Here is a 10,564-nt window from a genome sequence, read left to right on the forward strand (position 1 = left end):
GTTTTTTATCTGCAAATGTTTTAACTTTACAAACTCAGTAATTTTCACGTTTTTCCAGGAAATATCTAAAATTAATCTAAGAATTTTCTTTTCTTGCACATTTTTGACATTTTGATCTCAGATCAAATTAATCTGGGATTAATCTCAAAATTGTATTTATTTTCTCACAAATATTTAACATTTCCACATTTTGGTGGAACTTACTCCCTATTGTTCTATCTATAATGACCATAATCCACATCATAAATGCCAGAGGACAAACAGTTTTTTACGTCTCTACCTGCACCATGGGGATGTGCGACTTGAAAGTATCCACTTTAGCCTTTACGATCTTGGCTATTTTCAGGGCATTGGGAACTTGAGAGAAACCTTTCTCCAGCTTGTACAACATGCGCCAGTAGTTCCCGACGTCGCCCTCCACCTGCAGGAAAACAGTTTTTTTTTAAACATGAAAATATTAAAATACTAAAATCATGTGGGGGTTCTTTTGTGCGTTTGGCACCTTGTCTGGAGGGACCCCGGACAGCGGCCCGTGCATCCACTTCTCATGGTCCTGCAGGAATTCAAACGACGTTTCATACAGGCGCAGAAACGGCGTGAGCCCGTCCTGGATCTGTTTCCGCTGCGGAAACTGGGACACGGGCCAGCCGAAGGCCTCCTCTTCCATGTTGATGTCGTTAATCTAATGAGAGTGAGACGAAGGAAACGGACAAACCAGAAATTATTAAACTTTTAGAAAATAAAGTGACAAAACTCATAAATAAAAGGACTTCTGAAATATTTTGGGAAGATAAATGAAAACAAAGATGATTAAAACGCTGTTTCACATCCAATGCTGCCCTCTGGTGGTAAAACATTAAGCATGTGAATCCACTTGGAGGTACTTTGCAATTAAAAACATTAAATCTTACCCAGTGTTTTGTCTAGTTTCTAGTGGAAACATGTTTAAATAAAACAAAACTAACTTACAAGTAATTTCTATTGAAGATATAAGAGCTTGTTTTAAGTCAGTAATCCTGGTATGTTGATTTAAAAAAGTTCCATTGGAAGATTATTTCACTTAGAACAAGACATTTTCCCACGATATAAGGGAGTCAAATCTACATACTTTTTTTGATCACCATTCAAGTGATCAAAAAAAATAAGATCATATATCTTGCTGAAAACTTACTTTTAATTTAGTTTTGTCTTATTTAAGTAGAAACTAGAAAAAAACACTTGGTAAAAATGTGGGGTTTTGCAGTGATGAGTTGATGGAGCTGTAAAACCTCCTTCCTTGGTCCTACTGCACCTTGTCACTGGCCATGTCCAGCCTGGTGTTGAGCGTCTGCGCTTTCTTCAGGTACTTGCCGAGATCCGCCAACTCACCAAAAGCAAGAAACTCCTTCAACTGCATGTTGTAGCCCACCAGCTCATCCATGAAACGCTCCCGTTGGAGCTGCAATGATTAAAGCAGACAGCCTTTTGTCGTTTCACCTTCAGTAAATCCGTCATTCAGCCTCAGTAGCTCCTCCGCTTCAAGCAGACCTTGAGTGCGTTCTGGTAAAGCTCCGTCTTCTCATCGATAATCTGCTGGTGTTCCTCGAACACGGCCGGCATGCGCTGGAACCAGTGGACGGTTCGGGCGTTGAGATCCAGGTCTTCCGGCGACAGGGTGACGAAGTCCATCAGGTCGCAGAGCTGCTTGTTGGAGTCAGCCAGCCGCTGCTCCAGCACAGGCATCTCTGTTTCTATGATCTTCTGGACGCAGGCCTGCAGAGAGACGCCGGGGAACCATCGGCACAGTTAATCAGGCCGAATAAACTAACTGATAGATTCCTGGTACTGTTTTGAATTAGTTAAAGGCAAAGCAAAAACAAAACATGTTCATTACATTTCTTGGCAAAGAACCATTCTTAGATAAAGAGATTTTATTTGTTTTTGGTTTCTGGATGGTAAGTCAACAACAAAACACTTTGTCTTTTCCAGCAGCCATTGCACTGTGCATACAGCATGCCAAACATACTGGACTTTGCTAGATAACGGATCAGTGCCTTCTGATTTATTACATTCTGGAGGTTTTTGAAACGACTCATTTTCCAGCCACCATTGCAAAAAAGCAGCTGAGTGTTTTTCTTAAGTATTTGGACTATTTTTAAAGGCAGAAGAAACACAAATGGAAGCAAAAGTGAATTTTGCATCACAATTCCCTTTTAAATGAAAATCTCCAAAAACAATATTAAAGCAAAATAAAGTATACTTTTACATAAGGTTTTTGACATAAGTAAGTAAAAAACCTTCAAGCTTAATTTACTGACTGGACAAAGTAATTATCGCTGTGTGACTGGAAACAAAAAGTCACCTGTAGCTCCACCATTTTCAGAGTATCAGGCGGCGTACTCAGGGCCGTCTCTGAAATCCTCTCAAACTCTTTGCAGAGCCTGTCAGAGAGAAAAGATCGTTATTCTGGTGTCTGAAACCAGAAATATCACTGCTTCAAATTCTCCAGACAATCAGAGCCTGGAGGTTTTATTTTCTCCTTGAGCAAATAGCTGCACAGCTACACAACACAGCAAAAAAACTAAACCTCAGTAAGTATTTTTGGTTTAGTTTCTGGCAAAATATCTTAGTACCCTTGAAATAAAGCTAAACTAACTTACATGTTGCTTTTCAGAAAGATATAGCAGTTTGTTTTAAGCCAATAATTCCCCAGTATTGATGAGAAAGTATCATTTCCACTGGCAGATTATTCTACTTATTTTGCAATCAGTGGTCACTGCGCTGTTACCTAGCAACCCCAGCCAAGCCCAAACTGTTACCGAGCAACGCAGTTCTTTGAAAAGCATTAGCAGAACCTCCTGCACAGCCAACAAGTACATTATTGTACTTATAGGAAATATCTCTTGATAAAAATTAAATAACCTGTCAGTGGAAATAGTACCTTTTTATTTGCTTACTGGCTTTTTTAAACTCCTTCAGACTTTATGTCTAATGGAATAAACATGAGAAATTTCTGGGTTTAAATCAATGAAGAAATATGTATTTTGTCATTTGAGTGATTCTTGTTATTGACTAGTTTTTCTTGGTCACTGGCATCAGATAAGACAAGGAATTATCAGAAAGAGCATCAAAAACATAAATTTAAGTTAAACAGAATGACTTTCATAATGTTTAATATCTCCACAGATAGTATTTGAAGTTATTTTGAAATATATTCCATCATTAAATTTACTTTTAACTGGACATTTTACCTGCGTTATAAGTGAAATATCTGCAAATGGAACTAAAACTTTTTTTAAAAAATTAAAGAATTATTGACTTGAACCTAACTCATATCTTGCTTAAACGTTGTATGTAAGTTACTTTTAATTCCCAGTGCACTAAAATGTTTCCGATATAAACTAGACCAACTCTATTTGGTAATATTTGGTGTTCAAAGGCAAAGGATGAGGCAGGAAGGCAGTGAAGGAACCTTTCATTAATTTCCTGATGATCGTGTAACATCTGCATAGACAGTTTCTCCTTGAGCTCCAGCGCACGTTCAGCCAGAGAGCTGAGGAGTTTGTGGTACTGGACCTCAAACATGCCGAGTCGTGCCACCTGAAGCCCAAAATATGATTAATCAACTCTCCAAGACCAGAGTAAATTTTTTAGAAGAAATATCTCTATTTGCTGCTAATAGGATGACCCATACCAGTGATCTACTCATGTTCCAGATCTTACCTTGGAATCTGTGTACTGAATCTCATTGGCAAGCTCCTGGTAGTAGATGGCCTCCTCCTTGATTTCCTGGAAGGGTTTCGGTGTACTGAGAAACGTCTGGACCTTCTCCTCCGCCTCCCTGGACACCAGCATGGCGTACTTGTCGAACAGGTGGACGTTCTCTTTGGGGCTTTCCGTCTCTGCCCAAAACGCCCGGCGTACTTCCTCCTGCTGGGCCTTGATGATCTCTGGGAGGATAATGGGTTTCAAGGTTTTCCCAGCATTGTATTCTTCCTGAGAGAAAGTGAAAGTAGGGAAGAACTGAAACCGTTCCCCTGAGACATCAATAGGTAGGGCTGGACAATAAATCCATAACATGTATAACGCTCGACACATCATCAATACGATAAATGAACTCTTTGTTCTGGTGATTGGCAGGGTAAGTACATGTAGCAACAAACACCTAGGCTACATGTCCCACTTAGATAAAAGCTACGTTAGCTAAGCTCATTTTTGCAAGTTCAGCATGAAGTACTACAGTAAATATCACTGATATTCATCTTAATATTACAGAGGTGTAATAATGTAAACAGTGTGATCAAATTGCAAAGCACTTGCACTGTTTATGGGTCAGATGGGAACAATGCCAGTTCTAAGCTTGTGGCTTTACTGTTGTCATAGCAACTGCCTACCAAGATGGCTGTCAGTCACAAAGTTCACGGAAGTGCGACGTCACATGAGAACTGTGTAGATCAATAGATAATAAATCTGACAGAATATTAAGTCATTTCCAGAACCGCAGGGCATTCTGGGGGATGTAGGCAGAGGAAAGGCGTTAGCTGCTAAACCTCTCACGGCTAGCTAAGCTTGTGGAATCAACCAGTGACGCAACGGCCTGTTGCGTCACTGGCAGTTTGTGTTTTTTAGCTGCTTTGCAGCTTCTTAGAAACAAAAATAACAACAAGATGGAGTGAAAACTGCAGGTAAAACAGGAAAGGTCACGCCACCCGTGTGGAGGTACTTTGCATATTTAAAACAGAAATGAATAAAATATTTTCTAAACTAGAAATGGCTTTACACTCAAAAACCAACCTGCCTGCATTCTCTGGAAGAATTTAAACATTGTTTGTCTATTTATCAAGTTTTTTTTTGTCAGAATTGTGCATGAAAAAGTTAAAAATGAAAATAAATAAATAGAAACGGAATGAATTATTATTTACATCAATATGAAACGTTTATATGGTCCAGCGCAGGTAGTATGTAAAAACTAACCATCATATCAGGTTTCAATGGTTTCATTCTTACCCATTCGGGGAACATGGTGGATTCAACCCGTGGAATATCGCTGGTGGCCTTCAGCATGAGGTCAAACACACTGATGAGCGCCTCCTCGTACGTCTCGAAGTCCGGGTCAAACTTGATTTCAGTATCTTCTAAGACCAGATGCAGAATGAAGCCTGATGTGCCTCTGGCTCTGTTTGAATGCTGAGTGACAGAGGGCAGAAATTAAAACTAAATCCACCAGCTTGATTTATCCTTTAGATTAAGATGGAATAAGAAGTTCTATTGTACCATATTTGTAGAAATGAGTTTTGTGTAGTCGCTCAGTGAGTTGAGCGTAAGTTTCTGCAGATGTAGCGTCATCAGAGCCGCTGCAGAGTTTAAGAAAGACTCGAGTTTTCGTTTCTGGCTCAGAGAACTCAGCAGATTGGGAACGCAGAAAACCTTGTGGACGTCAGAAAACCAACTAAAAAAAAATCAATCAAACCAAAAATAATATGTTAATTGTTTAAAACCATGCAACTCAGGCAAACATTTGGATGTTTTCAAACTCAGAAATTTACACGTTTTTTTTCAACTGATGAGCTTATGTGCAAAAATTCAAAAATGTGCAAGAAAAAATTTAATCACTGAAATTTTCTACAAAAAAAAACAAACACATTTTAATTTAAACTTTTTCTGAATTTCAAATGTCAAAAATAAAATTTCCAAGTTTTTTTTCCAGAAAATTTCTGAGATTATTCTCAAAATTATTTTTGCAAATTTTCAAACTCTGGATGTTTTTTCTTTTGGAAAATGTCTGAGATTAATCTTAAAAAGAGTCAAAAATTTGTAAGAAAAAACAAAATCTCAAATGTTTTAGACAAACATTGGAAATCTCTGAATAATTGAAGGGACTGACTGGTGTAATTTGGCCGTAAGTATGTGAAAAACGGCTTTGATTTGATTGATAACACAACAGTAAAGCACAAAGCTGCCTAAAACATAAGAATCCATGATGAGGCCACATAAGGGACAAACATGGAGTTTTGCTGCATTCAGAAATCACTGTGGTTTATTTCTGAGTTATCTAACGTTGTGTCAGAGGGACGTCCTGCTTACTTTTCCAGGAGGAAACCTTTGGAGACCTCAACATGTTTAGCAACAATCTGCTGAAACTCAGAGAGCTCCATGAACTTCTTATTGAAGCAGATCGCCACCACGTCGATCAGTCGGACGTCTCTGAAAGCAGATTGTTGAAGGAAGCGCTGATTACACGGAATCTGCGGTGACATGCTGAGGGCCACCACCTCCACCACAAAACTTGGTAGATTTTGTGTTGTTTTTAAGAAAACCATGCTTCATTTACACAAAAACACATACAGATGACTGTAAGAGATATTCTATCTGCATCCTATTTGTGCTTTCAGTCTGAAAGCTTCTGTTGTACCTACTTGTAGAAGTCATACCACAGAAGCACCACTTGCAGCAAAGGGCGGGTGACACAGTGAAGGTTTAGGCTGATCTTCTTTCTCGCTTGGAGAAATGATCGATTCCACGGCTTCGGCACTACTTTCATCCTGACATTGAATGACATCAGGTCAAGAAAATACTTTCATTTGTATACAAATATCACCTCATTTCTAATAGTTTCGGTTTATTCTTGTTGTTTGAATGCAAGAGAAAGCAGTCAAGCTACTTAGCGTTTTGTAAGCTAAGCTAAATATCTCACTTTCTTTCTAAGTATTTGGCTCCAAACTAAATATTTGATTATCATCTTAGAGGGTTAAAGAAACTGACTCCAGTCTGTGAGAGGGCAGCTCCTCCTCGGCGCCCACCTCCTTTCCACTCTGGTCTTGGAGTGTTTTCGTTACTGCAGTCAAACACAGCAGACATTAAGTCAGAACGTAAAAACAATATCATTTTTCTTAATGGATTATAATCAAAACACATTCAGCCATTCGTCTGTTTAGTCCATATGAATCTGAGAGGATCAACGAACCTCTGTCATTTGTTTACATTATTTTTTGGAAATAATTGGGTTCATACGGATTGCAGCCCGGATGCTCTGCAGATATTCCTCCTTGGTCTCGTCATCCAGCTGCTCCAGCGATGTGCTCAGGCGCCTCAGCTTGGAGGGGATCAGCGCATGGATGTTGTCCATCCAGGATTCCTGCAGACGCGCCAGGTTCACCATGCCGATGCCCCTCTGGATGTAGTACTTAAACAGCTGGCAGGACACAACGCAGCGTTCAGGAGCAAGGAGACGCTTCCAGGCGCCACAGAGTGAACTCAGGAAGGTCATTCTGGTTTTTAGAAGATGTTTGTTTATTGAGAATAAAAATAAATCACATGATCGATTAAAACAAGCTCAATAATTTTCATTTGCACAATTTATATCAAAATTGGATGACAAAAACAGACGTGGTTGGTCTCATCTACACTGCAAAAACACAAAGTCTGACTTTTTTAGGTCTAGTTTCTAGCGCGAACGAAAAAAGACAAAACTGACTTAAGTAACTAGTCGGCACAATATCAGGGCTATTTTAAGTAAATAATTCCTTAATATTGACAAAAAGGTATTGGTAGATTTTTTCATTAATAACAAGGGAAAGATATATTTTAAATTATCTCAAAACAACAATGTCATCATTTATCATTTATTCGGGACAATTTATCCTCCAGAAAATTTGTTGTATTCAAAGTAAGCAGCTTTGATCACAATGCTCCTTTGGTTGATGTTTTTTAAATCAGCCAATCCAGGAGCAGCATTCACTTCCACTGATGCTGATTGGATGAAGAGCAGCGATAAGGAAGACTGCAGATGTTAGATCAGTAATTTTTCCGCTGGTGGCACAAGCAGAGCAGGTAAAAACTGATATATTTGTATGTTTAATGAGCATTTATTTTTTTATTTTACCAATTTACGTTTGGTATCTTCTGTAAATCTGATGGGTCCAGTTTCTGTGGCGCCGCCTTCAGCAACCCGCTGGCTGAAATCAGACAACATGATTTAATTACTGGCATATTTCACAACCAGGAAGTGCATTTACCTTTTTATACACTAGAAATGCTACAAAAGAGGATTAAGGCCACTGAAAAAAATTAAATGTAACTTTCTTTCCTCAGATTTAGAATTGCTTAAACTGTTACTACACCATGAAGCAAATAGAGTCTTTAAATGAAAATCCACCAAATACATTTAGGGCTTTCAGTTTTGGGTAAGGTAAAGATTTTGAAATCCTCTAGCAAGGAAGAAACAGCTGGGTGATTATTTTCATTTGCTAACTATTTACCTGGCATACACCCAAGAATATTTGGATATTTATTTGGATTTTTACAGAAATAAAATTCTGAGATTATTGTCTGAATTCTGAGGGGAAAAAAAGTCAGAAATCTGAGATTAAAATACTGATTCCAAGATGAAAACTGAAATTTTTAGAAAACATGAATTCTGAGAAAAAAAAATCTAAATTCTTAGAATAATTTTATCTGACATTAAAGTTCGAATTTTGAGATTGAAGTTAGAATTCTAAGAAAAATTTTAAGAAAAAAATTTGGAAAAAAGAAATCTGAGATTATAGTTGGAATCTAGAGAAAAAAGTACAAATTCTGATAAATAATATTATGACATTAAAATACTCATTATAAAATTAAATGTGGAATTCTGGGAAAATAAATTTTTCCGAGATTAAAGTTTGAATTCTAAGAAAAAGTCAGAATCGTAAAAAAATATATATCTGAATTTTGAAATAAAAAATAAGAAATCTTAGAAAAATGTCCACATTACGTCTTCCATCATAATAAATATTGTTAATCTTTGTAATCCGTAGCAGGCTGGAAGGAGCAGAAATGACGTCTCCATGGCAGCCCGATGAAAGCTCACCCCAACACATCCACGACACTTTCGGTCAGTTTACGGTCCTGCTCCCTCTGATCCGCCCGCGTCGCCCTGGAGCTGCGCTGCCTCAGCGGTGTCGGTTTGCGGTAAAGCCCAATTGCAGTTTTGCTGGTGGTTCCGGTGGTTCCGGTGTCAGCTCCATGTCCTGCAGCCAAACTGTAGCTAAACGCACCAACAATTTCATACAGAGCAACAAGAGTAATAAATGTATTTCATTTACTTTCCGGAGCTGCTGCTGCTGCTGCTGGTTCGGTCGTTTCCTCCGAGCCTTCGAACAGAGAAAATGAAGGTTTTGCTTCAATCCACGGCTCCGGGCCGCCGGACTTTAAGAAATAAATAAAAATACAACAAATTACAAAAACATAGCAAAGATCTGAAATATGAAAGCTAACGCCAGGATGCTAATTCAGCGTCAGAATCGCATGAACTTGAAAAAAAAAGAAACATTTTCTAAATAATTCAGTTTTCTCCCGCCTACCTGAACATCCGGGGTGTGTACATACACGTCTGGGTTATCTGCAAAATCGGGTTTCTTCCTTTTTAAACTCATCGTGACTAAAAACTTCCTGCGATCAACAGAAACATTTATTCCGTTGCCAGGGCGGTTGCTAGGCGACGCGGAAACACCTGCGCAGCGGGGACTGAGATTTATGAGCACAGACGCGTTTCTGCGTCTGATGAGGGGCTTTAAAACCTCTTCTGGGCTTCTTTACAAATGGAAATGAGGATACAACGGAACCTCACGTCTGTCGGAACCAACTGGGTCGATTTAAGACGCACTGTGCGGCCAAAAGGTGCGCGATAGTTTAAAAATAAAAAAAACGACCTAAGAGAAACTTGACTCAACTTCAAACGTTCCTGTTTGCATTGACCCCATATTTAAATAATTGTTTCCGGTTTGTTTTTAGCGAATGTGATAAAATAAATGTATAAAAATTCTGTTTTAATTTTTTTTATTGGTCTGTTTTAATATTCTATTTTTAAAATATCTTGTTTTCATTAGTTTTTTGTCTAATCTGTATGATGGAGAAACTGAAATAAATGCTTTTCAATAATATTCTTTTTTGTGGGTCTATCTATATTAAAAGAGACTTAAAATAGAGGATCGTTGGAAGTAGAGAAAAATAAGTAAATTTCCACCCAAAAACAGAAAATTTGAGATTAAATTTGAAAATTTTCTAAATAATAATTTTTGACGTGTATAAATGTTGACTTTCAACTTTTGAACCTAAAAGATTCACTTTTTCTTTTTTTTTTCCTTGAACATTTCTTGAGATTAATCTCAAAGTTTCAGATACTTTTTTATGGAAATTTACTAATTTCTTCTTATCTATAATGGTTCTAATAGAAAGAGTAAGTTTCCACCAATAAACTAAAAAGAAAAGAAAAAAAAAGAGACTAATAATATTGAAGTTTGACACAAAATGTGGAAGTTTCTAAAGCTAAAGATTTGTCAGAAAAATGTTGAAAATCACAAAATCATTGTTTCCTGCAAACATTGAACTTTTCAAACTGAGAAATGTTTTGAATTTTCAGTTTTTTTTTTTCAATTTATATTTTCTGGTGTAAAATTTCAGAATGTTTTTTCAGCATTGTTTATGTTTTTTGGTGAAAATGTTCCATCTGTATAAATATCACTCATATTTTAAAAATGTCACGCTTTATTTTATGTAACATGCCGAGGCTTAAATTCACAGTAAAAACAAATAATTCCACAGTGAG

The 10,564-nt window shown here is 37.6% G+C and overlaps 1 protein-coding gene across 1 annotated transcript in view; it reads right to left on the reverse strand.

Moving 5' to 3' along the window:
* The window catches only part of dnah7 (dynein, axonemal, heavy chain 7), an 80,118-nt gene extending 70,433 nt beyond the window's left edge, over nucleotides 1-9,685 (reverse strand). The window contains exons 1-17 of the mRNA XM_055052797.1: nucleotides 9,321-9,685; nucleotides 9,063-9,165; nucleotides 8,828-8,987; nucleotides 7,862-7,934; nucleotides 6,991-7,171; nucleotides 6,742-6,814; nucleotides 6,396-6,521; nucleotides 6,064-6,183; nucleotides 5,254-5,428; nucleotides 4,987-5,166; nucleotides 3,703-3,975; nucleotides 3,452-3,579; nucleotides 2,342-2,420; nucleotides 1,528-1,752; nucleotides 1,292-1,438; nucleotides 503-682; nucleotides 281-421 (exon numbers count right to left, since the gene is read on the reverse strand). Coding sequence (XP_054908772.1) covers nucleotides 281-421; nucleotides 503-682; nucleotides 1,292-1,438; nucleotides 1,528-1,752; nucleotides 2,342-2,420; nucleotides 3,452-3,579; nucleotides 3,703-3,975; nucleotides 4,987-5,166; nucleotides 5,254-5,428; nucleotides 6,064-6,183; nucleotides 6,396-6,521; nucleotides 6,742-6,814; nucleotides 6,991-7,171; nucleotides 7,862-7,934; nucleotides 8,828-8,987; nucleotides 9,063-9,165; nucleotides 9,321-9,392 — 2,436 coding nt within the window. The 5' untranslated portion in view covers nucleotides 9,393-9,685. The remainder of the gene's footprint in view (nucleotides 1-280; nucleotides 422-502; nucleotides 683-1,291; nucleotides 1,439-1,527; nucleotides 1,753-2,341; nucleotides 2,421-3,451; nucleotides 3,580-3,702; nucleotides 3,976-4,986; nucleotides 5,167-5,253; nucleotides 5,429-6,063; nucleotides 6,184-6,395; nucleotides 6,522-6,741; nucleotides 6,815-6,990; nucleotides 7,172-7,861; nucleotides 7,935-8,827; nucleotides 8,988-9,062; nucleotides 9,166-9,320) is intronic.
* Nucleotides 9,686-10,564: the final 879 nt, after the last annotated feature.

Source organism: Poeciliopsis prolifica, unplaced genomic scaffold, assembly GCF_027474105.1.
Source record: "Poeciliopsis prolifica strain line A6 unplaced genomic scaffold, Auburn_PproV2 SCAFFOLD036, whole genome shotgun sequence".
In the NCBI taxonomy this organism is placed as follows: Eukaryota; Metazoa; Chordata; class Actinopteri; order Cyprinodontiformes; family Poeciliidae; genus Poeciliopsis; species Poeciliopsis prolifica.